Raw genomic sequence first — 26,883 nt, 5'->3', positions numbered from 1 at the left:
AATAATCGCGTTTCAGTACAATAACCTGTCTTCCCCAAATTGCTTGTTCTTTCTCCCCGTTCAGTGTGAAGTGCTGCTGCAAACCCTCTTAAACCCTAGCACGCACATTTCATCCATGTGACTTCCGATTCGAAGCAATTGTATTTCTGTGTCTCGGCGAAAAGCTTTCACCTTTGCTGAGTTCTTCTCCCTCATCTGCTCACAGCTGTAAGTTCTTCATCCCCAATCCTTCGCCAATTTCTTCGTTGTTTCGTGAATTGTTGATACACACTGAATCTTGATCAATTTCTATGCTTTCTTTTACATTTGCCACGATTTAGATTCAGGTTAGGGTTATGGTATTTTGCTGGATAGAGTTAGCTAGCTATTCAGTTTTCTCTGATGATTTAGAACTCTCGCTTAAAAGCATTGCATCCGGGCATCGATGCAACAGCTCTAGCTCATTGAACACTGTACTCGAGCCATACAGCGTGTTGCTTCAGGGCAACGACCTAGCATTAGCGCAAATCTGTAGTGTTTGCAGTGTTGTCAAATCGCGATCGCGGTGAGCCAAAAATCCTCTATTTAGCAGCGAATAGCGGGAATAGTGCGCTATAGTGGGCAATAGTGGCGTCGCGATTAGTCAAAAATCCGCTAAGCTATAGCGGCGTAGTTCCGCTATAGCCGCTATTTGATAACACTGAGTGTTTGATCCATATTGAAGATGCGATGGGTTTTACGTTGGTTGCCGAGACCTAACACAACCCTCCTCCTTTGTCCGGGCTAGGGACTGGCTACGCAAGCATAGGTTGAGTTAAAAATTACAATGGAAGAATATTGAAAATAAAAATTCCAACATGTGCAACATATATTTCTGACATCAAGTGGTGGTGGTGGTGGTGGTGGTTTACAATAACATTAGTGTGTAAAGTTGTAGTGCCTGTTTGTTTATCCATTCTCAGCTCTTCAAAAAGTCAGCCACAAGTGAACCTTGTAATGTGTGCAATAGTGTCCAAATGTCTAAACAATTGTAGCCATAACTGTGTAGAGAGGAATGCTATATGGTATTGATAAATTAGGGACAAAAAGTACGAACAAAATGTATTTCAATTTTCTCATATAAAGTATTTGGTTTTAACGGAAAACACGGGAGTCTCTGATGTGTTACCCAATTGGATTGTTTCATATACCCATTGTGCCACCAAATGCCAAGCCGCAAATAATTTCTGTTGTACTAAGCGTCAGCCGATATTTATTTTGTCTGCAATACAACAAAAGTAGATTATAATTAATTTGTTGTATGAAGATGCTATTGTTTTTTATGTTGACTAATCCCGTTTGTTCGCACTTTCCAGGGATCATTTTGTGTAATTGTGTGAAATGGACAATAATTCTCAACCCCCCAGTATGCAGGTAATGTATTTCTTTCTCAATACTATCAAAGGATCTTGTAATGCTATTTTATGTTGTGTTTTTTAGTAACTTGATTGCTTTGATTGTGTAATTATTTATTATGAGAGCTTTAAATATTGATATGAAGAACATAGTGGGTATCTTATTATTCGTCAATCTGCACATTTTCATTTTTTTTCCTGAGAGTCAATGTTTTCCCTGTTCTGTTTGCTGCATGTTTGGGTTTGCGTTTCAACTGTTGAAATGTATTTGCAAACACTCCAAATGAGATTTTTATAAAATATGAGTTTCTTGGCTGCATTTTATCTAAATCAAGTTTTCTCCCAAAAGCAGCTTTGACTAATAGTGATAAAATGTAGCATTTGCATCTGGTTGAAAATTTTGTTCCAAGTTTTATCACATACTTGCTTTTTGAATAAAAACGTCCAAACATAAATCACTTCACTTCAAACTCACTCTTTAACAAATTCAGTTTTGTGGAATTAAGGTCATTCAAAATCAATTTTGCTAATGCTCACCTAAGCATACACTCAGTTTGCCAAACGTTGTACATTTTTCCCAAGGTGGATGACATCATAATAATTTCTGCTAATTCAATTCATTCTGTTTTTGTTCTCAGATTATGAACGTTAATTTCTGTAATATAATTCATGATATGATACATATTTTGAATGACAATATCGAGATACCCTCTCAATTACCGTGATCATTTTTTCATACTTAGCATTATATATTATTAATTGCTAATTATACAGAATGATTTGTATATGATGCTTTTTCAATTCTCTCTCTCTCTCTCTCACACACACACACACTCACACACACCCCTTTAGATTACCTATTTGGCTTCCAGTCTGTGTTTTGGGTCCTCAAACTTTGGTTCCCCTTTATTTATACAAGCACTGTGTTTTTTTTTCCTGTTTATCTTATTGACTACTATTTCTTGCCCTTGAAGATTTTGCAATCATTCTTATATCTCTTCATCTGCAGTTTCGGCAAGTCATTCAAGGTCAGCAAGGCCAACAATTTGTTCAAATGACTTCACAACAATTTGGACATGCAGGACATGCCATTGCTTCTTCAAATGTTGGGATGCCCGTCGTACAGGGTCAGCAATTGCAATATTCTCAACCAATGCAACAGTTGGCTCCAAGACCAATTCAGCCTGGTCATCCTGCTTCTTCATCACAGTCTATGCCCATGCCATATATCCAGAACAGGCCGCTTACATCTTTTCCACCACATTCACAGCAAACTGTTCCTCACCCAAGCAATCATATGCCTGGCTTGCCTGTTTCAGGAGCACCTACTCATTCTTCATACACTGTATGTGTTACCTTATATTTTGGACCTTTCCTGTTGTCATATATGGTTTCTCTTTGAATCATGTAGTATGTTTAACAAACTTACATCATTTTACATTTTTTCAGTTCACACCATCTTATGGTCAGCAGCAAAATAATGCTAATGCATTGGTCCAATACCAGCATCCGCCTCATACGCATGCACCTCCTGCAGGACAACCTTGGCTGCCTTCAGTGTCTCAGAGTGCTGCTGCTGTTACGTCAGTGCAGCCTGCTGGAGTGCAACCATCTGGTACTACATCAACTGATGCAGTAAGTTTGTGTGTGTACTTTGATTCTTTAATACACGTTGCTATTGTTGCTTTCATTCTTTAGAAGTTTCTACCTGAACCGCTTTTGTTTATACAAACTCTTAATATACAAACAAACTTGTTTAGAAATCCTATTAAGTGATAGTTTTAGATGTTGAAATTCCTTTTTTTATGGTTTTTTTATTTTGTTGGTTTCTTGTATCATAATGTGTCATTGATTCATTTCAATAAAATGACCAAGATGGTGATACTCGTGTCATAGTGATATATGATTTTTTCCCATGTGAATGTGTTCTTGTTTATCTGACTGAATTTATAGGGGGGGGGGGGTTATGAATATTTTTTTTCTGTTCACTGCTTCTGTATGTTGCTTGATTGTATGGAAGTTAAACTAATCTGCCAATTTGATCCATATTTAATTTCTCTGGAGTTTTGATTGTTCAAATTAGTAGTAAACAAAATTTCAAAATCAAGATCCTGTCTAGGATTGGGAGTGAGAGGGAACTCATTAATTGTGTGGTTGTAAGGTCATACGTAAAACACTGAATTGTATTAAACAATTATGCATTTAAGATAACATAGACAAGGAAATTTAACCTATAAGTCAAAATTAACATTAAATTAAACCCAAATCAGAAATGCACAAGGCCTCATACAACTTGCGGAAAATGTATGATATTATATTGATAGGTAAAATGATACATGAGCAGTATTTATAGAATACAAATGACTAAAGACCTGGGCACTATTCTAGCCTAAAAATCAGGGAAAATATTCTCTCTATGAATGCTAATAACATTAACATAAAAGTCCTAATTAGCTGTACAAATCAGACTCTAATTATTCTAATTAGTGTGCTAATTAATTGCATTTGACTTTCAACACTCCCCCTCAATCTGGGTGGAAGATATCTATCATACCCAGATTGGATCTGATATTTTCATATATGTTCCTTGGAAGAGCTTTAGTCATTATGTCTGCTGTTTGCTTGCATGATGGAATGTGATCAACACGTATAATCTCTTGATCAATTTTCTCCTTAATGAAATGCCTATCAATCTCCACATGCTTTGTCCTATCATGGTGAACTGGATTCTTAGCAATGCTTATAGCAGCCTTGTTGTCACACAGTATTCTCATGGTGTAATTGGTAGGAATTCTGATCTCATCCTATTAGAGTACACTATGTAACGTGTAAGAGAAGCTACTGTTAGTTAGCTTGCTGACTGTGTATGCAGTCAGTTATAGGGTTAGTTAGTGTTAGCTGTCATAGTTAGTTATGCTGAGCTGTCATAACAGCTGTCATAACAGAATCAGTTAGATAGTTAGTTATGCTGAGCTGTCATAACAGCTGTCATAACAGAATCAGTTAGGATTGTTAGCTTGATCAACAAGCTAAGTGCTCTTCTATAAATACTGATGTAATCTCTTGAATCTGTAGCTTTTACAAATCAATGTTAATCAGTTTTCTCATTTACAGTTTTCAACATGGTATCAAGAGCAGGGTACGATCCTTGAGGTCTCTCTTCTCAAATTTTTCTTCTTCATTTTCTTCACCATGGCTGAAGAAGCTCCTGAGATTCCGATTCCCGTTCCAGTTGCAGTGGCTCAACCACAGTTGAGTTCCTCAACTCTTGTTCACAAGCTTTCACTGAAGCTTGATGATACGAATTTCCTTTCATGGAAGCAGCATGTGGAAGGGATCGTTCGTACGCATCGATTGCAGAGTTATCTTGCTCGTCCTGAGATTCCACCACGATTTCTCAGTGAAGAAGATCGTGTGAATGCAGTGGAGAATCCTGCATATCAAATCTGGGAGCAGCAAGACTCTGCTCTGTTCACGTGGTTACTCTCGTCTCTTTCGCCATCGGTGCTTCCTACGGTGGTGAACTGTTCTCAGTCGTGGCAAGTGTGGGAGGCAGTGCTCGATTTCTTCCAAGCACACTCTCTCGCACAGTCAACGCAATTGCGATCTGAAATTCGATCCATCTCCAAGGGATCGAAGTCGTGTTCCGAGTATCTCAAACGTATCAAGTCGATCGTTAATGCGTTGATCACTATTGGAGATCCAATCTCCTATCGTGAACAATTGGAAGCAATTTTTGATGGTTTGCCAGAGGATTACAGTCATCTCCAAACGATTGTCTATAATCGTGAAACACCGAGTTCAATCTCGCAGATCGAAGCAATGATTATCGCGCATGAAGTGCGGCTAGATCGCGCTCGATCTCGTCAGGTTACTGCGAATCCTCCATCGGCGCTGCTGACGCAGGCTTCGCCGCCGCCAGCGACGCAACCTCCATCGTCGGCGCCGTCGCCGGTGCCTTCTGAGGCAAATTATGCTTCCAGTTCCGTCGATTCTTCCTATGAGGAGCGCTCCTTTGATGAGCGCGGTGATGAGCGCAGTGGTTTCTCTGATTCGCGTGGTCGTGGTGGTTATAATGGACGTGGCGGAGGCAACAACTCTCGCGGTGGCTACAATGGACGTGGCGGAGGCAGAGGCAACAATCGCAGTGTGCAATGTCAGATCTGCAAGAAGTATGGTCATGATGCCAGTATCTGCTATCATCGTGCATCTTCCACTCCTTCTATTGGCATGTCTGGCATGAACTCAGGCTATGGAATGCAATTTCCTAATTTCCCTATGGTTCCTATGCCTCAGTTTGGTTTCTCTCCTTACTGTGGTTCTCCTCAATTTGGAAATCCAACTCAGTTTGGACAACAACAATACTCTGGACCTGGTTTCTCTTTTCCAGGATTTCCTTTTGGTCCTCAGCAGTTTGGTTTTCATCCTTTTGCTGGTACACCTTGGAATAATTCATCCTCTTCTCAGTTCACAAGTGTAGGGCACAGACCTGGAAATTACAATGCAAGACCACCTCAAGCTATGATCACAGGTTCATCACAAGCAGGAGGCTCTTCTGCCTCAGCAAATCTGAGCACTTGGTTCCCTGATTCTGGTGCAACTCACCATGTGACTAATGATGCATCAGTTGTCTCAGATAGTGTTTCTCTTGCTGGTAATGATCACATCTTCATGGGGAATGGACAAGGTTTGCCAATCCTCTCTATAGGATCTGCTTCCTTTCCCTCTCCCTATCATACTAACACCACACTCACTCTCAAAAATCTGCTTTTAGTTCCTGATATAACCAAAAATCTGGTTAGTGTGAGTAAATTTGCAAGAGATAATAATGTTTACTTTGAGTTTCACTCCTCTTTTTGTGTTGTGAAATGTCAGGTCACATCTAGGGTTCTTCTTAAAGGTCATGTTGGTCCAGATGGCTTGTATGTCTTTGAAGGCATGCACACTCCTTCTCTTTCCAAGAGATCTTCTGTTCAAGTTCCAAGTTCCTTGCCTCCAGTTGCTGTTTCAGATTCAGTTTCTGCCTTGTCAGCTGTTTTCCCTAGTTCTACTATTCCTAGTTCTAGTAATAAATCATCTACTATTGTATGCCCAACCTCTTATGGTTTATGGCATTCTAGACTAGGACATCCTCATCATGAGGCTTTGCATTCAGCTCTCAATAGTTGTAATATTCCAGTACCTAATAGAGCAAAATTTACAGTTTGTTCAGCTTGTTGTCTCTCTAAATCACATAGACTACCTTCTCATTCTTCTAGTACTGTTTATCATTCTCCTTTGGAACTTGTGTTTGCTGATTTATGGGGACCAGCTTCCATTGAGTCCTCTTGTGGATTTTCATACTTTCTTACTTGTGTTGATGCCTATTCTCGCTTTACTTGGATTTTTCCCATTAAGAAGAAGTCTGATACATGTTCTGTTTTCCTTCAGTTTCAAGCCATGGTTGAGTTAAAATTCAGTTTAAAACTTAAATCAGTTCAAACTGATAATGGAACAGAATTTAAGCCTTTAACACCCTATTTCACTAAGTTAGGGATTGTTCATAGGCTTACTTGTCCCTACACACATCATCAAAATGGTAGTGTAGAGCGCAAGCATCGCCATATAATTGAAACAGGTCTTTCCTTGCTAGCACATGCTCATTTGCCATATCAGTTTTGGGATCATGCTTTCCTTGCAGCTGTGTTTCTCATCAACAGATTGCCTACCTCAGTTTTGGGCAATGTTAGTCCTTACTTTAAGCTCTTCAAGGTGCAACCTGATTATAAGCTTCTCAAGGTCTTTGGCTGTGCTTGTTATCCACATCTCAGACCTTATACTCACTCCAAGTTGTCTTTGAGATCCAAGCTTTGTGTGTTTATTGGATACTCTTCTACACATCAGGGTTACAAGTGCATGGACAATGAAGGCAAGATATACATCTCCAAGGATGTCATTTTTGATGAGTTTACATACCCCTATCATGCACTGTTTAATCCTAATGAGAGTGCAACTTCTGGACAAGGATTGTCTTCTGTTATTCCTCTCATACCTGCTGCTGCACACATTCAGCAACCTAATACTGCTGCTGCTATTTCTGCACCTTCTCCTGAGCACAATGCAGACAGTGTTTCTTCTGTCCAGCAGCAGCCCATGCATTCTCCCTTGCCCTCAGCTTCTTCTGGTTCAGCAGCCCAAGGACATCAGTCATCTACATCTTCTTCTGCTGGTTCTGTTCCTCAACCAGTTGGGAATGTTCACCCTATGCAGACAAGGGCCAAGTCTGGCATTGTCATGCCTAGATTGTTCCCCACCTTGCTTCTTACTCAGGCAGAACCAACAACTACCAAACAGGCTCTTAAGGATCCCAAATGGCAAACTGCAATGCAGGCAGAATATGATGCTTTGATGGCTAATGGTACCTGGACTTTAGTCCCTCTTCCTAAGGATAGGAAGCCTATTGGATGCAAATGGGTATTTAGAATTAAAGAGAATGCAGATGGAACCATTAATAGGTATAAAGCTAGGCTTGTTGCCAAAGGATATCATCAAGTTAAAGGCTTTGACTATTCAGAAACATTTTCACCAGTGGTCAAACCTATTACAATCAGACTTATTCTCACTTTGGCCATCACCAAGCAGTGGCATATTCACCAATTAGATGTGAATAATGCCTTTCTTAATGGAGCTCTCCAAGAGGAGGTTTATATGACTCAACCTACTGGTTTTCAGAATTCAGATACTACACTTGTGTGCAAGCTACACAAAGCTCTCTATGGCCTCAAACAGGCCCCTAGAGCATGGTTTGAAAGGTTAAAGTCAGCCTTAGTTAAGTATGGGTTCACACCTAGCAAGTGTGATCCATCCTTGTTTACTTTTTACATAAAAGGTTCAGTCATATACATTCTTGTTTATGTGGATGATATCATCATTACTGGCAATTCTCTGCCTTTGGTACAGCAAGTAGTGCAGAATCTTGACTCTGAATTTTCTCTGAAGCAACTGGGTCAGCTTGATTATTTTCTTGGAGTTCAGGTTCATCACTTGAAAGATAGGTCCTTGCTTTTAACTCAAACCAAGTACATACATGATTTACTTGAAAGAGCTGAAATGGGGGAAGCAAAGGGTATTTCTACTCCTATGATTGGTGGTGCCAAGTTGAGCAAGTATGGGTCTGATTATTTTGCAGATCCAACCTTGTACAGGTCCATTGTTGGTGCCCTGCAGTATGCTACTCTCACAAGGCCAGAAATCAGTTTTGCTGTGAATAAAGTTTGCCAGTTTCTTAGCCAGCCCTTAGAAGATCATTGGAAGGCTGTCAAACGTATTTTAAGGTATCTTAAGGGTACTATTCATCATGGTCTTCACCTCAATCCTTGTTCCTTGTCCTCTACAGTTCCTCTTGTTGCATTTTGTGATGCTGATTGGGGTTCTGACCCTGATGACAGAAGGTCCACCTCAGGATCTTGTGTGTTTTTTGGTCCTAACTTGGTGTCTTGGAGTTCCAAAAAGCAAACCTTAGTTGCTAGGTCCAGTACTGAGGCTGAATACAGGAGCCTGGCCAATACTTCTGCTGAGTTACTTTGGATACAATCTTTGTTGCAAGAGCTCAAGGTCCCCTTTTCTTCTCCTAGAGTTTTCTGTGACAACATGGGGGCTGTGGCTTTAACACACAACCCTGTTCTGCACACCAGAACAAAGCATATGGAGCTTGATATCTTTTTTGTCAGGGAAAAGGTGCTGAATGGCTCTCTCTTTGTTCACCATATTCCTTCTGAAGACCAGCTTGCAGATATTTTTACCAAGGCTCTTTCTCCAACCCGGTTTGAGCTTCTTCGTTCCAAACTCCATGTGGCTGAGAAAATCTTTTCCTCACCACCTTGAGTTTGAGGGGGTCTATTAGAGTACACTATGTAACGTGTAAGAGAAGCTACTGTTAGTTAGCTTGCTGACTGTGTATGCAGTCAGTTATAGGGTTAGTTAGTGTTAGCTGTCATAGTTAGTTATGCTGAGCTGTCATAACAGCTGTCATAACAGAATCAGTTAGATAGTTAGTTATGCTGAGCTGTCATAACAGCTGTCATAACAGAATCAGTTAGGATTGTTAGCTTGATCAACAAGCTAAGTGCTCTTCTATAAATACTGATGTAATCTCTTGAATCTGTAGCTTTTACAAATCAATGTTAATCAGTTTTCTCATTTACAGTTTTCAACACATCCAGCATTCGTTTGAGCCAAATTCCTTCACAAATACCTTGTGCCATAGCTCTGAATTCAGCTTCTGCACTACTCCTAGCTACTACAGATTGTTTCTTACTTCTCCAAGTTACCATATTTCCCCATACAAAGGTGCAATAGCCTGTGGTAGATTTCCTGTCAGATAAGCAACCTGCCCAATCTGAATCAGTGTAGACTTCGATGCCTCTGTTTGAGTTCTTCTGAAAATAAAGTCCTCGACCAGGTGATCCCTTTAGGTATTGGAGGATTCTGTTCACAGTCTTCATGTGAGTCTCAGTTGGGTTTGACATGTAGCGACTAGCCAAGCTTACAGCAAAGCCAATATCTGGCCTGGTGTGAGTTAGATAAATTAATTTTCCAACCAGACTTTGATATCTATCTTTATCAGCTGGTATACTTTCCTCTTCACTTCTTTTGACCGGCTCTATGGGGGTATTAGCTGCTTTGCATCCGAGCATCCCTGTTTCTTTAAGTAAATCCAGAGTGTACTTCCTCTGAGATACATAAATGCCATTCTTTGTCCGAGCAATTTCCATCCCTAGAAAGTACTTGAGCTGGCCCAAATCCTTGACCTCAAATTCGTTTGCTAAAAGACTCTTTAGATGTTTGATTTGGTCATAATCGTCTCCTGTAATAACGATATCGTCAACATAGACAATGAATAAGGCTATCTTCCCATCCATAGAGTGCTTAGCAAACATAGTATGGTCTGTTTGGCATTGAACAAAACCATCTTCTTTGACAACCCTTGTTAGTCTGTCAAACCATGCTCTTGGTGATTGTTTTAGGCCATATAGTGATTTACGGAGTCTGCATACCATGTTTGAAGTGTTGGGTGATTCAAGTCCTGGAGGTATTTGCATATACACCTCTTCTTCTAACTCACCATTTAGAAAGGCATTCTTTATATCTAGTTGGTGAAGAGGCCAATCTAGATTTGCTGCCAAAGATAACAGGACTCGAACAGAATTGAGTTTTGCCACAGGTGCAAATGTCTCTTCATAATCCACTCCATATGATTGTGTAAATCCTTTTGCAACCAACCGGGCTTTGTACCTGTTTATACTTCCATCAGCATTGTATTTGACTGAAAATATCCACTTGCATCCCACTGGCCTCTTTCCTTCTGGTATAGTGGTGATTTCCCAAGTCCCATTTTTTACCAGTGCTTGAACTTCTTCTGTTACAGCTGCTGCCCATTCAGGTTTCTGCAGAGCTTCTTGAATGTTTCTGGGAATTTCTATGTTGTCAACAGCAGCTACAAATGACCTGTATTTTTGTGATAACTTTCCATATGAAACATATCTCTCAATAGGGTGTTGAGTACAAGTTCTCACCCCTTTTCTCATGGCAATAGGAATATCAGTGTCAGGTGCATTCATGTTAACAGGAACAGAATTAGGAACAACATTACCCGTAGGGACTTCATTTTCTAGGGCCTGGTTGGACTCATGGTTCTGCGTTGGAGTTGTGCTCGACTCTACTTCCTTCCTCCTTTTCCTTTCATAAGTCTTCAAGTTTCCTCCTTGTACTTTTGGGTCTTGATTCTGTTGGGATGAAGTTAAAACTTCAACTCCATCATTTTCAGTTTCTGCTACAACTTCTGCTGTCCTTTCAATTGGCTTAGGTGTTGTTTCAGCTGGTTGAGAGGAGGCTTGGGTTGGTAAGGTTTGTGCAGGTTCAGTTTGTTCAAGTCCCAAAGATTGGTATTCCAAAGTTTCAGTTGGATACCTGTATGATTGCTCCCCCTGAATGCCAACTTTGGTATAATAGGCTTGATTCTCAAAGAAAGTTACATCCATAGTGTGGTAGAATTTTTTAGTTATGGGAGAGTAGCACCTATATCCTTTTTGGTGGGGAGAATAACCAAGAAAAATGCACTTGATAGACCTTGGGTCCAGTTTGCTACGGTGGGGGTTGAGGTTGTGGACAAAGGCTGAACATCCAAAGACTTTTAATGGAATGGAAGAAAGGATTTTGCTGGCTGGAAAGGTGGTTTGAAGTGTGGATAATGGGGTCTTAAAGTCAAGGATACGGGAAGGCATTCGGTTTATGAGATATGTGGCCGAAAGGACAGCTTCTCCCCAAAATTGTTTTGGAACATTAGTAGCCGACATGATTGATCTAGTCACTTCCAGAAGGTGTCTATTCTTCCTTTCCGCAACTCCATTTTGTTGGGGGGTGTCTACACAAGAACTTTGATGAACAATTCCAACCTTTTGAAGGTAGGAAGTTAGAGCAAGATTGTAATACTCACGACCATTGTCAGTTCTAAGTATCTGAATCTTGCTTTGAAATTGTGTTTGCACCATGTTATGAAATACTTCAAAAATCTTCCCAACTTCTGATTTTTCCTTCATTAGAAACACCCAAGTGACCCGTGTGTGATCGTCAATGAAGGTGACAAACCATCTTGAGCCAGTAATGTTGTGAACCCGTGAAGGTCCCCATACATCACTATGGATTAATGAGAAAGGTTGAGATGGTTTATATGGTTGTGGTGGGTAATGGCTGCGAGTATGCTTAGACAATTGACAAGTTTCACACTGAAAATTCTTCTGGTTTTTATTGAATAATGAGGGAAAAATCTTTTCCAAGTACATGAAATTTGGGTGGCCTAATCTGTAGTGCCACAACATTACATCATTTTCACTACTTGGAACTGTTGCTACTGCATAAGAATGGGTTTTCAATTCTTCTGATTTTTCAACTTTGAGGAGGTAGAGTCCAGCACACTCTTTAGCATTGTCAATCGTCTTCCCCAACTCCAAAATCTGAAATTCACACAGGTTATCAGAGAATTTAGCAACACATTTCAAATCTCTTGTAATCTTGCTAATGGACAACAAGTTACAATCAAGTTTGGGCACATATAAAACTGATTCAAGTGTAATATGTGGGGAGATAATAACTGATCCTTTACCCATGACCTTAGAATGTGTTCCATCAGCTATTCGAACAGTGTAGTTATAGGGACAAGGAGAATAACTACTAAACAAAGTTAAGTCTCCAGTCATGTGATCTGAAGCTCCTGAGTCAATGATCCATGACTCTATTTTTCCTTTGCTAGTGTTTAAGGCATATAAGAAATTACCTTTTTGAGCCACTGCAGCAGTACCACTTTTTCCTGCAGTTAACATGGTCTGCTGAAGGAGTTTTTGAAGAGTCTCCATTTGTTCTTTGCTGAATGGTGATGAATTAGATATTACCTCAGAGTTTTGGTGGTGAACCACAGTGTTTCCTCTGCCTTCCTTGCTTTTGAATTGTTTGGCTTCTGGAGGTTTTCCATATATACTCCAACAATTCTCCTTGGTGTGGCCTGGCCTCTTGCATTGATCGCACCAGGGGCGAGTTTTCTTTGTTGGTGGCTGAGGTTGGTTTCCTCTTGCTGCCATTGCAGAGCTTTCAGTGGATGGGGCTGAGATGGATGTCCCTAGCATGAGTTTCCTCCTGCTTTCTTCCCTTCTTACTTCTGAGAAAGCTTCCCGAATTTTTGGAAGTGGCTTAGTTCCAAGGATCCTTCCACGAACCTCATCAAGATCCTTGTTTAGTCCCAATAGGAACTTGTAAATTCTCTCTTTTCCGACCAGGTCCTTGTATTTCTTCTGATCCTCCGTACATCACCATTTAACTTCTTCATATATGTCCAGTTGCTGCCAATGTCTGTTGAGTATGTTAAAATACTCAGTAACTGAGGATTCTCCCTGTCGAAGGTCATGGAGTATGCTTTTTATCTCAAACACAGCAGATGTATTGTCGACATCTGAGTACGTCTCCTTCACTGCATCCCATATATCTTTTGCAGTGTCATAGAACATGAAATTTTCACCAATTTCATTTGTCATGGTGTTGAGCAGCCATGTCATCACTTGGCTGTTCTCAAGTTGCCATTTTTGAAGATTGGTGTCCCCTTTCTCAGGACACTTGGAATCTCCTGTGATGTAGCCTTCTCTTCCTTTTCCTTGGAGGAAGATCGTGACTGACCTTACCCATTGGTTATAGTTCTGGCCATTCAACTTATGACCAGTGATAAGGTGAGTAAGCCCGTCGTGTGAGCTGGTCGGAAATGATCCAGCCTCCGCCTTGAGTGACTCATCAGATTTTTGGTCTCCCATGGCTTGACGGTGCTAGGTTAGGGATGGTTCAGATCGCGCTCTGATACCATGCGGAAAATGTATGATATTATATTGATAGGTAAAATGATACATGAGCAGTATTTATAGAATACAAATGACTAAAGACCTGGGCACTGTTCTAGCCTAAAAATCAGGGAAAATATTCTCTCTATGAATGCTAATAACATTAACATAAAAGTCCTAATTAGCTGTACAAATCAGACTCTAATTATTCTAATTAGTGTGCTAATTAATTGCATTTGACTTTCAACACAACTCACTGATCACAACTTTTGCCAAAGGTACAATTTAGCAACTCATAATACAAACACATAAATTATTGACTGCCCATTAAGTTAAAACACTAGCCTTATGTTTGTATGGGTAAAAAATTGGGGAGGGAAGCTGGGTGGAGAGCAAATAAGAGTAATATTCCATTTCTTTTCAATCAGTTGTGGAGAGAAAACAGGGAGGAAGGAAAATATTGATAGGCCCACATCAAAGTTTTCTTTCCTCAAATGGAGAGAGAACATGATCCGAAGAATAATTTTACCCTCTCTGATTTTGCCAATCTGTCTTTCATTGAGTGTGGGGTCAACTTGGTTCTTTTTTTTATCATCGGTGAGGGTTGTCAATAGTGCGCTATAGCTCTGTAGCGGCCCCTAGCCGCTCCTAGTTGTAGCGTAGCGGTGCAGTTCAGTGTAGCGGCTGTTGCGGCCGCTATTGCGGAGAAAAGAGCGGCCATAGCAGAGCTATTTGGTGGAACTGATAAAAAGTCCAAAAGTGCCCTCGAAAATTAATGTTAGGGCATTTTTGGGGGTGTTTCAGGGGTTTTGCTTCAGAAACATATTGAAAAAGCTCTAGTTTGAGAAGGAAGTGATAGAGTTGTGATAGTAGTGAAAGTGGTAGAGGAAGACTTGGATCTAGAAGAGGATGATAGATGTTTCCTGTTTATGGTACTTTCATTTGAATTTTCATGTTTTTAGCAAGGTAGTCTATCGCGGATTACCCTCAAAAATGAAATCCCATACAAGGGAAGGCCGCTATTGGCTGCGAATAGCGGGATTTCGCGGCTGCGATCCCGTTGCGGCAGGGGTTCGCTACGTGACGCGACGGAGCTATAGCGCTGCTATCGCTCGCGATCGATAACTATGGTTTTTAGGCAGTTTATTTTATGCATTAGAGGCTTATACTTCTTGGTTAACTTGACTTTTTTTGGGTACTTGTATGTTTTGCTTAAGTCACCTATGACTTTTTATTGTTAATCATGAGTGCCATAAATTCTAAGAATTTTTATCATTTTGGGCATTTATATATGCATTATGTATATTACTAAATTATATAAACTGTATTAAAAATTCGTGCTATACCGCTGTAGCATTTTTGGGGTTGGCCGCTACGCGCCACTATCCGGGATTGATAACACGGTTGAAAAAACATTACATTAATTATTCATTTCTTTCGTTTTTTCATGCAACCAAACAAATAATTAGAGAGAACATTTTAGTTTCCTTTCTCTCAACCCAAACAATAGATAAAATATGCTCTTTTTCTTTCCATCTATTTTTTTTATCTTCCAATTTTTTCCACATCCGGACTGAGCATAGAAAAAGAATAGTAGTCAATCCCGGATAGCGGCCAGCCCCACAACTTCTATAGCGGTATAGCGCATAGCAGGATGGCTGCTACGCTGATATTTTATATAAATAATACTATTTACATATAAATACTAGAAAATGCTAAATATTACTTAAATTTAATAGCATTCATAATAGCAATAGAAGTCATAGCTCTGGAACCATAACATACAACTAAGAACCTCTCCAAAGCAAGTTAAGAAGAAGTTCAAGCCTCAAAAGAAAGGAATGGAGAACTCGGGGTAGAGAGCAAAATAGAACAACAAAACATTGGGTTACTCATGAGCTATCTGGTATAGACTATAGAGAATGAGAACCACTTATGCATGTGAAGTCTCTATAGAGAATGACAAAGAACAAAGGCTTGGGCCACTGGTGTGAGAGACAGCGGTGAACATTGATTGAGGGTGAATATTGAGATTGAGTAAAATTGATTCAATGAGAGAGGACGACAGGGTCAAATAATGTAAGAAAAACCATTCACTTTGGTTTTGGCTTTTATGTCACAGCTGCAGGTCGCCCAACTCAAGCAATTAGCTTGTGGGGGCCAACTTGTGAAAGATCACTAAATTTAAAATTTTAAGAGTGCTCTAGCAACCCCACCCTAAAACAGAGTGCATACATGATTTTGACAACCTTGATTGTACTGTTGTCGCATGCATGCTCACAGGATTATATGAAACTACGATTTTCCCCCTTCATCCGATCCCATTTCCATCTCATATTGGAAAGTCGTCAGATAGGGTGGAATGTTATTGTAAAAAGAATAGGTGTCTTTCACCATATTTAATGACATTGTTTAAGGCAGATTCCTGGACAGAGCAACTAAAGAATCTTAAAAGGTCAAAGTTTTTTTTATTAATAATACATTGTGATTTAATGAATTACATTTTTCCTATGGTGATCATATATTCTCTTGTTATATTATGAATTCTGATTTATATGAACTTATAGTTATTGGTTTTTGTTCTACAAATTTTAGGCAACTCCTGCTACGAACCAGTCGTCCGCTTCTGATTGGCAAGAACATACTTCTGCTGATGGAAGAAGGTATTGGTTAATATATTTTATATTGCTTTGCTAGCAATCATAAATATCTTATACAATTTGTTCTAACTATTTCTTTTGATGATCTGATTATATAGTGGTTTTGCGGTTCTTTGCACCATTTTGAATCATAATGAGAAGTATTTGTTCTTTCTTAATTTAACCAGATATTATTACAACAAGAGGACAAGACAGTCTAGTTGGGAGAAACCTTTGGAATTGATGTCACCTATTGAGGTGGGTGTTGATTGTTTCTTGCTGTAGCTTCAATTTGAATGACATTCTTATTTGAAAAAAATGACATTCTTATTTTCTATTGGACATGCTTATGTGGTCAATCAATCTGGTATCTAATATGGATGTTGACAATTTCTACAATGTTTTCAATGATCATAAAGGTTTATGATCCGAATATCCTTTTATGTGCATATGCTTCCACTGATTTGTAGATGTCATGGCAAGTCAGAAGAAATTTTAACAACTGCTCTATACGGTCACTGTGAAGGCTGGGGTAGCACTTTCTCAAGGCAGGCAATAGTTTGCTGTTTACAATCTTTTTTAATTTACTTAAACCCGAAATTGGTGTATAAATGTGGTTGTGCATACCATTAGTTGATGGTTTACTGCGCTTTTCCCATCCCTTCCTTCAACGTTTTTGTAGGGTAATCTTTATGGGGTGTGTGTGTGTGTGATGTCAATTGTCTCCTTTGTAAGTTTCTTTGCTTTCCCTACGCAAGTTGTGTGTTTGTGCATCTATATATGTTTATCTTCTTGCTTTCTTTTCCTATCTCCATGTCTTTGAACCTTTTTTTCCTTCTGCGCTGAATGGGGTTTGTGATTACATTTTATGAAAGGCAGTATAAATTCTGTTTCATTTTACTGTACTTGTGACTCCTGTTAGTTTTGCAATAATAATAATTAAACTATTCAAGGTATTGTTATCTTTTCTGTATCTGTTTAATGCATACCTATTTCTTGTAGCAGCCTGTGGTTAATTAATATTACCTTGGCATGATAATCTTTCTTGGGTGGTTTTACTTTTAGCACTTTCAAATTGCACTAATTCTGCTGAATGTGACAGAGGGCTGATGCATCAACTGTCTGGAAAGAATTTACTTCTTCAGACGGAAGAAAGTGCGTTTTGTCTTATTATTGTACAAATTTATTTACGACATCTATATACTGCAACTTTGTGCTGTTCCCTTCAGGTGTCAATAATTTGTAATAAATAACCTCTGTTTTGGTTGTGACTTCTTGCAGGTATTATTACAACAAGGTTACTCAGCAATCAACGTGGTCAATACCAGAGGAACTCAAGGTTTGTAGTTAAGGATTATGTTCGTGATTGTTTTCCATTTTTCGCTTCATGGCATTTCAGTTACTTACCCAAATTGCAAAATTTCCATTAGTTGGCTCGCGAGCAGGCACATAGAGAAATGAACCAGGGAATGCAGTCAGAAACAAGTGATACATCCAATACTGTTGTTTCCACTGCTGCAACATCAGCAGCCACAAATGCAGCTAGCTCCAACACTTCTCTGACATCTAGTGGGCTTGCTTTAAGCCCATCTCCAGTCACACCAATTGCAGCCACTGATCAGCAGCTGTTGGTTTCTGGATCCATAGTTACTTCAAACCCAACAGGAGTTGAACCAAGCAATGTGGCAACTATGAGCACTGTGCCTACAACAGTTGCAGGAAGCTCAGAAGTAGCTGCAAAGTTGCTTGATTCTAAAATGCCATCCATGTAAAAACAATGTCTTCTCCATATTCATTTTTTTCTTTTGATTTTTCCCTCTCTTGTATTTGTAGCTTTCAATGTTGACTTATGTATTTAAAATTTCAATGTGCAGTATTGAAAATCAAGCATCTCAAGATCTTGGTTCTGTTAATGGAGCTTCTCTTCAAGATGTTGAGGTAATTTTCTTTCTTTTTATTTTTAAGAATTGTTGAACTTCTAATTGATCTCCTTAAATAAGGTCTTGGGTTTGAGTCTTCTATATGGAAAAGAGAGCCCCACCGGGATGTTGATGTTCTCAGTTTGCCTCTCGTGGAGGATACCTGAATTAGGAGAAATATTTTGGTCCTCTAGTAGTAGTGAATTGCTCCCTCTTTATAAAACTGGTGGAGAAGTTACAGTTTTTTATGATTTTAAATTTAAAAAAATTTAAATAGCAGTATAATTTACTATACATAGGTAGGTGTCATGACTTGAATGAAAGGAGTGAATGGTTCCCGGTCCACTGGAGGACTATAAATTTTTCCCTGTATTGGACAAGAAAGAAGTAGGCTAAACTGCAAATAAAAATTCTTGTATTCACGCAGTGTTTAAGTGACACCAAGATTATTTTTGTGGGCAAGTTTGTGCAAACTGCTGTTTATAAACATAGATAAACCAGGTCACAATAATGAAACCCTATCTAATTGAGGGAGAACTCCTGAAAGACAGTCTCTTTTCATATGTTTTCCAGTTAATATTGAGACCCAGTATTTAATTCTTGTTGCAACTCTTGCAGGAAGCCAAAAGAGGATTACCTGTTGTTGGAAAAGTTAATATAACTCCACCTGAGGAGAAAACTAATGATGATGAAACCTTGGTATATGCAAATAAGCAGGTAATAATTCTTTATTTTATGTATAATCTCCTCGATTAAAAAACTTGGAAAATTATCATAGCCTTCTTTCTCATCATCTTTTGTAGGAAGCAAAAAATGCATTTAAAGCGTTTCTGGAATCTGTGAATGTTCAGTCAGATTGGACATGGGAACAGGTAGATGGTGTACCTTCCCTTTTTCCATTCTTCTGTGTTTCAAATGCTAATTGTTATTATTATTATTATTATTACTTTGAATTGTGATTCAGGCAATGAGAGAAATTATCAATGACAAAAGATATAATGCTCTAAAAACACTTGGTGAGCGAAAGCAAGCTTTTAATGAGGTAAGAAACAGGCTTCCCATGACACATTGCATGTACTACCTTGAGGCGGTTGGTTTAGTTTGCATCAAATCAACTATTTCAGTAATGCAATGTAATGGCATATAAATTTCTATATATGTTACAATGATGCTATCTGGTTTTCTGATGTAACAATTTTATCTTCCATTCAGTATTTGGGCCAAAGGAAGAAGCTAGAGGCTGAAGAGAGGCGCATGAAGCAGAAAAGAGCCCGCGAAGAATTCACAAAGATGTTGGAAGTATGTTACATATAAACAGACCCCCTGATTAATTTATGGATTTACATTACTGATTAACTCTATGCACATTCTCTTTTCAGGATTGCAAGGAACTTACATCATCTACAAGATGGAGGTATGTTCTTATTTGTTTGATTAATTTGTGTTTAGTTGGTCTGTTTAGGCTGAGATAATCTGATACAACAGGTTCTGAATTCACAAAGAAGGAATGATTTATTTAAGAAAATAGAATGAACCCTACTGGATACAAGATATCCCAGAAGGCCAGAACACTTGAGAAGTCCTGGATTTTTCTAAGCCCTTTCCTGACTGAAACTCCTGACCCATTCTCCAACTCACCCTGTCTTTCTACTTATAGGCAGCATGTCTTATTTATTAATCCACTAACTAACAATAGACTTCTTTACGAATTCTCATTCTGTTATTATTCTGTTGACTATTATTATACCTAACATAATCCATCTTGAAATATCTAATTAATCCTTTATTGTAATCAGCAAAGCTATAATTATGTTTGAAAATGATGAACGATTCAATGCTGTTGAAAGACCAAGAGATCGTGAAGATTTATTTGAAAGCTACTTGGTGGAACTAGAGAGAAAGGTGATTATGTTACTTTTCGCTTTCACATGAACCTTTGTGAGCATGTCATATCATTTTAGTCTAGTTCTTGTCTGTAAGGAGGCTGCATTAACCTTTTCTTGAATGATTTTTGGATATTCTTTACATACTTATCGACCTTGGAAGGAATCTTATTTTTATTTGGTGGGTGGCAGCGGTTGAATGGCCAATATAGTGGCACAGTAGCGTTTGAATTTTGGTTTGTTGTATCTAGAGTATATTAATATAATCAACGGAATGAGTTAAAATATATCACTGGCTCAAGTGAAGTATTTATTGAAATACTTATTCAAATAGTATTCCAGTTTGATTCTCTTTTTTTCATCTTGTTCAGACACCATTTTTTTTTTAAAGCAAATGTGTTTCAGTTGAATGAAATATTCTGTTTGATTATACAATGAAATAGAGTACAGTATATTTATGGTGGTGGTTAGTGGCTGGTCGCAGTGGTTGTGAGATTGGCGGCTCTTGAACGATGAGGTAGGGGTGACCACGGTAGTGGCCGCGCCGGCCCTGGTGGTTGTTTCCGAAGAACTAACTGGAAAGTATATGGGCCAGCCTACAACAGCTAGAACCCTAAACTAAAACTAGGAATCCAGAGGGAGATCAGATTGTTCTGGTACCAACTTGAATGAAATATTCTGATTCACTATACTATGTAACAGAGTACAATATATATATATATATATATATATATATATATATATATAGAGGAGGGATATATTGACTCCAAATCATAGCCATTAATTTTATTATAAAACAATGGTTGAGATTAATATTTAAAATCTCACGTGATTCTACCTATTTCTCTTTTTTTAGCAAACACTCTTCTCCGCCGTTTCCTGGTTCATCTTCGCAAGCACCAAACATCCGTTGAAGGTCTCCCCCGTCGCAATTTTAAGAGAATTAATTTTGGTCTTCAGATCTCGTATAATGACCTGTGTATTAGAGAAGGTGCAAGAATTTGTAAGATTCAAGTTTAAACCTTTTCTTGTTCAAGATTTACAAATCAGTATCAGCAAAATTTTGAACCACAATTTAATACATAGAAATCCAATTCATTGTGGACGATTATGGAGGCAAATGAATAAAAGGTGATCGATTGCTGTACATGCTACCCGTGTACCATCAGAATATGATATTTTTGTAGTGGCCGTTTGGTCTCTGGATTTCATCGTTTCTCTTAGAAAGATGGAGGTGATTGTTGTACCCAGTAGCTACGGCAAAGAAAGAGGAAAAGGGGGAGGAGAACTACGGATCTGATGCCTGATGGTGGTATGTGTTTCAGGAACCGGGAGTCTTTTTTTCTTTTTTGAAAGAAGACGAACTGGGAGTCAAGTGCTTGCAAAGAATTATGAAATGAGGTAGAGTGTCATGTGACATATTTTTAGGAGTAATCTCAACCATTGTTTTTTAATAAAACCAATGGCTATGATTTGGAGTCACTTTTTTAAGTTACTCCTGGAGTCAATAGATCCCTCCTCATATATATATATATATATATATATATATATATAGTGAGAGAGAGAGAGAGACAGAGTAATCCCATAAGTTTAGGGATAACAATCTCCTAAAATAAAGTAAGGTTAAAATAATCTATCTATCCTAATTGTGGAAATAAAGATGAAAGGGTAAACCATGTGCTATAAAGCCCCCGCTATGCGCAAGGCCCAGGGCGGGGCCGGGGCTGATTCCATAATAATGTAGGCAGCCTTACCTTGCATTTTTGCAAGAGGCTGATTCCACAGCTCGTGCCTGTGATCGCATAGTTACATTGCAGTAACCTTACCGTTGCGTTGAGATTCAAAATATATTTACTCCTTATTTACTCTATTTACGTCATATTGCAAAAGTTTCAAACGGTTTTCTCTTGATTCTAACTTGATGTGTTGCAAAAACCATAATCAATGGCTCCACCTTCAACTAATATGTTTATTCTAATTCCTGTTGCTTTTTAGATTTGGACTACGAATCTTTGCAATTAGACATGTGTCAAATTTAATTCCAAACCCATTCTGACTGTTATCCTCTCTATGTAAACTTTAGGAAAAGGAAAAGGCCGCAGAGGAACAACGGCGGAATATAGCTGAATATAGGAAATTTCTGGAGTCCTGTGATTATGTGAAGGTATGAATTTTTAAACCAAAAAAGTGTATTTTTGTTGTAATTGATGATTTTTTTTGAACCCTTTTCTTATTTTCATTTCATTTTAGGTGAACAGTCAATGGCGAAAAATCCAAGATCGGTTAGAGGATGATGATAGATACCTGCGACTTGAAAAACTTGACCGCTTGCTTGTTTACCAGGTATAGTTTCTTTTAGTTGGTCATGTAAGATAATGATGGAGCATCGTGCTGATATTTGCTTTGTAGGACTATATTCGTGACTTGGAGAAAGAAGAAGAGGAACAAAAAAGAATACATAAGGTAGAATCTGGGTGTATGATTAGTTGTTGTGTTTCAGTTCCATTTTCTAGTTTATGTATACATTTTTATGACTATGATATAGGATCGAGTCCGTCGAGGTGAAAGGAAAAATCGTGATGCCTTTCGCAAGTTGCTGGAAGAACATGTTGCTGCTGGAGTCCTTACTGGTAGAACTCAATGGCGAGAATATTGCTTGAAGGTAATAAAACTTTCTATTGGTCATTATGAAAGCTGGAAGGATGTAGAAAAATAAATTATTTTCTTTCATTCTCTATCTTGTAGGTAAGGGATTTACCTCAATATCAAGCTGTTGCATCAAATACGTCTGGTTCTACTCCAAAAGATTTATTTGAGGATGTTGCTGAAGATCTTGAAAAACAGGTGATTAAATTTCTGTGTCAAGTAATTTCTTTTAACTACTGCTGAGGAGTCTGTTATAGTTATAGATGTTTATTTCTGTTGGAAACTAAACTGATATTATTGTGGTCTATACCGGTATGCTGGTGATTTTCTGTTATCCGACGGAACCTTTCATCAACCAAATTTTCCTCTTTAGAGTGAATCCTGTTTTGATGGCGTCCTACATGTTTAGTTGTTTACCACTGAGGATTTGTATAAGACGAGAAATAATGTAAATTCTGTCCATTTGTATTTGAAGTCTGTTGTTATTTGAATTGAGTTCATGGAAATAAGATTGCTCTTATATTTTAATTTCTTATAGGTGATCTGATCCTTTTCCTTATGAGTGATGTGGAGATAAAGTATTATAAACTAAAACATTGCTGATTTCTATTCTTAACATGATTTTTGTTGTTCACAGTATCATGAAGACAAGATACTCATAAAAGATATCATTAAGTCGGGCAAGGTGGGCTTAAAAAAGTTCTTCCCTGTATTTTGTATGTAGCTTATGGTTGATGATAAACTCTGCTTACTCTAGCCTCCTGTCCCATTCAAATAGGTCACTGTGGTAACTACATCAGTATTTGAGGACTTTAAGCTTGCTGTATTAGAAGAAGCTGCTTGCCAAAGAATATCTGAGATCAATTTGAAGGTAGTCTATTTTGGTTGTAACATGTAACCTGCCATTTTGATTTCATTTCTTGCTCATAGAGTATAAACCTATATAATTTTAGAGTAGTTATTGAAATTACTGATGTGAGAGCTCAATGTCAGTAACTCTCATTTTCTTGACAGTTATTTCATTACAAGGAAAGACAACAAATTATTACTATTTGTTTTCACACCACTAATTTAATTTCACAGCCACAAAAAAATTGAAAGCTGTCCTTTCTTAATCACACACACACACACACACACACACACACTCTGTATATAAATAGCTAAAAAAAAGAATAATTGCATTAGCTGCAACTCATCTTCCGTCTTTTTGGATATTATTCTATTCAGTTTTTTTTTACTATGTTACCTATATAAAGTTAAATCTATTATGAAATAGATATCAATAGTTATGGTGAGTTTTTAGTTTCAACTCATTACATCAATTGTTGTATGTGTCTTCTTATGATGTCATTGATTAACTTCAATAACATGAAATTGCATGGGCAAGAAAAAAACTCTATTCATAGGTTTTTAGCCAGTCGACCAATTTAACATTTTATTTTATCCTTTGCAACATGGATTATCAGAATTTGATAATTTGTTTTTCTTTTGAAGCTTTTATTTGAAGAGTTGTTGGAGAGAGCTAAGGAGAAAGAGGAGAAAGAAGCCAAGAAGCGCCAACGCCTTGCTGATGACTTCACTAACCTGCTATATACATTCAAGGTAAACTGAGACGCTACACATGTTAACATTAGTTTGGCTAAATAAGTTGCTATTAAGAATCATATTTTCTTTTTGTAGGAGATTACAATTACTTCAAAATGGGAGGATTGCAAACCACTTTTTGAGGAAACACAAGAGTACAGGTATATTCGTTATTTTATCTTTTGTTCCTAGAGAAGTTGTACCATGTAAGGTGTGTCCATGATGGAAGGAATTTTTATCCTTTGATTTGTACTTCCTTACAGATCAATTGGTGATGAGAGCTATAGTAGAGAAATTTTTGAGGAATACATTACATACTTAAAGGAGAAAGCTAAAGAGAAGGAACGGAAGCGTGAAGAGGAAAAGGTGCATAATTTTATTTGTCTAAGCTTTTGGTTTCATAACAGCTATACATGTTTGATATGGTCAATGTTAGAACTATAAATATAATATAGACCCATTTATTAGTCTTAACCCAACAACGTAAGCTTTTAGGATAGTTAGTTGATGATATGGTATTAGAACCTCTATGACGAAGTGTTTTGGAGTTCGATCTTTGTTCCAAATATCCTAGGCTAATTGCTATAAGATATAGCTAAAGCTGCTGGTAAGTGAAAAATGAGCGCTTGGAAGAAAGTGCATGGGAGCGCATGCCTTTCTGGGTGAAGATGAAACTTGGGGTGCGTGTAGAAAGGCTCATGACGAGTTTGACTGGTGATTTTCAGCTGAGAAACTGGAAAATTTTCCAGTAGCGGTGGAGGTGGTCAGAAAATGACTGACGACTGCTGGAAATGAGACATGAAAGTGAATGGAAGAAATCAGAACTATCATAGGCCTTATAAACATGAGCTCCAATACCACCTTGAGAAACAGAGGGATCAAGCTCTCAGCATTTGAATTTATATTTGCAATGATATAAACCTGAATCCCTTAATTTTAGGGATTGAAATACAACACTTAAGCATAATCTAATGTAATTTATATGCACAGCTAACCAAATTAGGGAATCCTTTTTATTATGTTTAGTTGAGGTCTTATTTGCAAATTGCAATACTGCCTTTTCATGAGCTCTTACATCCAAATATTATATTCTATGTGCTAAGATTCTCTTTTCCTTTCACTTTATTATTCTATTTCTATAAGACTGACAAATTTAATTCAGTTGGGGGAAATGCGTTGATATGCAGGTTGTGCACGTTCATGACCTTTGAATATTTGTCCTGCATTTTGGTTTACCTTATCTGGTGTCATCATTTTAGTTTATAAATAATTGTCTACAGGTCAAAAAGGAAAAAGAAAGGGAAGAGAAAGAGAAACGGAAGGAGAAGGAAAAAAAAGAGAAGGATAGAGAACGTGAGAAAGAAAAGTCTAAGGAACCAATCAGGAAGGATGAAACAGATAGTGATAATGAAGACATAACAGACAGCCATGGTTACAAAGAGAAGAAAAAAGAAAAGGATAAGGAAAGGAAACATCGGAGAAGGCGTCAAAGCAGTATAGAGGATGTCGATTCTGAGAAGGACGAGAAAGAAGAGTCTAGAAAATCACGAAGGCATGGCAATGATCGCAAAAAGTCGAGGAAGGTATAGATAGATATTTCTGCATCTTTATTCATTGAGACCCATAGTTTTTTACTCATTAGATTAGAATTAGGCTTCTGAAATATATGGAACTGTATTCTTGTAGCATGCGAACTCTCCTGAATCAGACAATGAAAGCCGACATAAAAGACACAAGAGGGAGCATTGGGATGGTTCCAGGAGAACTGGAGGACTTGAGGAGCTTGAAGATGGGGAGCTCGGCGATGATGCAGAGGTATAGTATTTTTTTGGGAGAACATTGACTTTCATTGTCCAATAACTTCTTGTTACTTACTCATTAAGACACACTTGTGAATTTTTGGATCATCAAATGTAAAAGGAAATCTTTTGATTCTCGTTTTAGTTTTTATTAATTTTCATGTTCAACTTATAGCAGGAGAAGAGTGCTTTGAAAGAATAGCTTGCGAGAACTCTCCTAAATCAGACAATGAAAGCCGACATAAAAGACACAAGAGGGAGCACTGGAATGGTTCCAGGAGAATTGGAGGACTTGAGGAGCTTGAAGATGTGGAGCTCGGCGATGATGGAGAGGTTTAGTAGTTTTTGAGAGAACATTGACTTTCATTGTCCAATAACTTCTTGTTACTTACTCATTAAGACACACCTGTGAATTTTTGGATCATCAAATGTAAAAAGAAATCTTTTGATTTTTGTTTTAGTTTTTATTAATTTTCGTGTTCAACTTATATGAGGAGAGGAGTGCTTTGAAAGAATAGTTGCAAAATTGTATCATAAACTTTCATTTATGTGCTCAACGCTTGCAGATTATGTGCTTAGATCTCTTTGACATGGGGGGAAATAGTAAAGATTTGAGTAAGAAATTTTATATATGTGGTACTAGTTCCAACCATCTCTGATACATTTTCATTGTTCATGCTTTCC

The 26,883-nt window shown here is 38.0% G+C and overlaps 1 protein-coding gene across 2 annotated transcripts; it reads left to right on the top strand.

The window, feature by feature from the left end:
• The first annotated feature begins 27 nt into the window (after positions 1-27).
• On the top strand, positions 28-26,832 carry LOC130718869 (pre-mRNA-processing protein 40A). 2 transcript variants are annotated; one of them, XM_057569497.1, is made up of 29 exons: positions 28-207; positions 1,335-1,392; positions 2,383-2,718; positions 2,823-3,008; positions 16,325-16,392; positions 16,557-16,626; positions 17,471-17,523; positions 17,650-17,707; positions 17,799-18,136; positions 18,243-18,306; positions 18,906-19,004; positions 19,091-19,159; positions 19,252-19,329; positions 19,500-19,586; positions 19,667-19,701; positions 20,084-20,189; positions 22,254-22,334; positions 22,421-22,513; positions 22,580-22,633; positions 22,716-22,832; positions 22,916-23,014; positions 23,454-23,501; positions 23,595-23,687; positions 24,311-24,418; positions 24,497-24,561; positions 24,664-24,766; positions 25,681-25,983; positions 26,087-26,215; positions 26,378-26,832. In XM_057569497.1, exons 2-29 carry the CDS (start codon positions 1,360-1,362, stop codon positions 26,399-26,401), a joined length of 2,997 nt encoding a protein of 998 aa, XP_057425480.1. In that variant the 5' UTR covers positions 28-207; positions 1,335-1,359; the 3' UTR covers positions 26,402-26,832. The 2 variants fall into 2 exon arrangements, with proteins under 2 accessions (XP_057425480.1, XP_057425479.1); XM_057569496.1 differs by having other exon boundaries at positions 26,375-26,832.
• The last annotated feature ends 51 nt before the right edge of the window (positions 26,833-26,883 follow it).

The sequence above is a fragment of the Lotus japonicus genome, chromosome 5 (assembly GCF_012489685.1).
Source record: "Lotus japonicus ecotype B-129 chromosome 5, LjGifu_v1.2".
NCBI classification, from domain to species: domain Eukaryota; kingdom Viridiplantae; phylum Streptophyta; class Magnoliopsida; order Fabales; family Fabaceae; genus Lotus; species Lotus japonicus.
This window is presented reverse-complemented; position numbering and strand designations above follow the sequence as displayed.

Coding starts and splice junctions, on each gene's coding strand:
- LOC130718869 (XM_057569496.1), top strand. CDS start 1,360: ATGGACAATAATTCTCAACCCCCCAGTATGCAG. Junction 23,688..24,310: donor TATCTGAGATCAATTTGAAG/GTAGTCTATTTT, acceptor TTTCTTTTGAAG/CTTTTATTTGAAGAGTTGTT. Junction 26,216..26,374: donor AGCTCGGCGATGATGCAGAG/GTATAGTATTTT, acceptor TTCAACTTATAG/CAGGAGAAGAGTGCTTTGAA.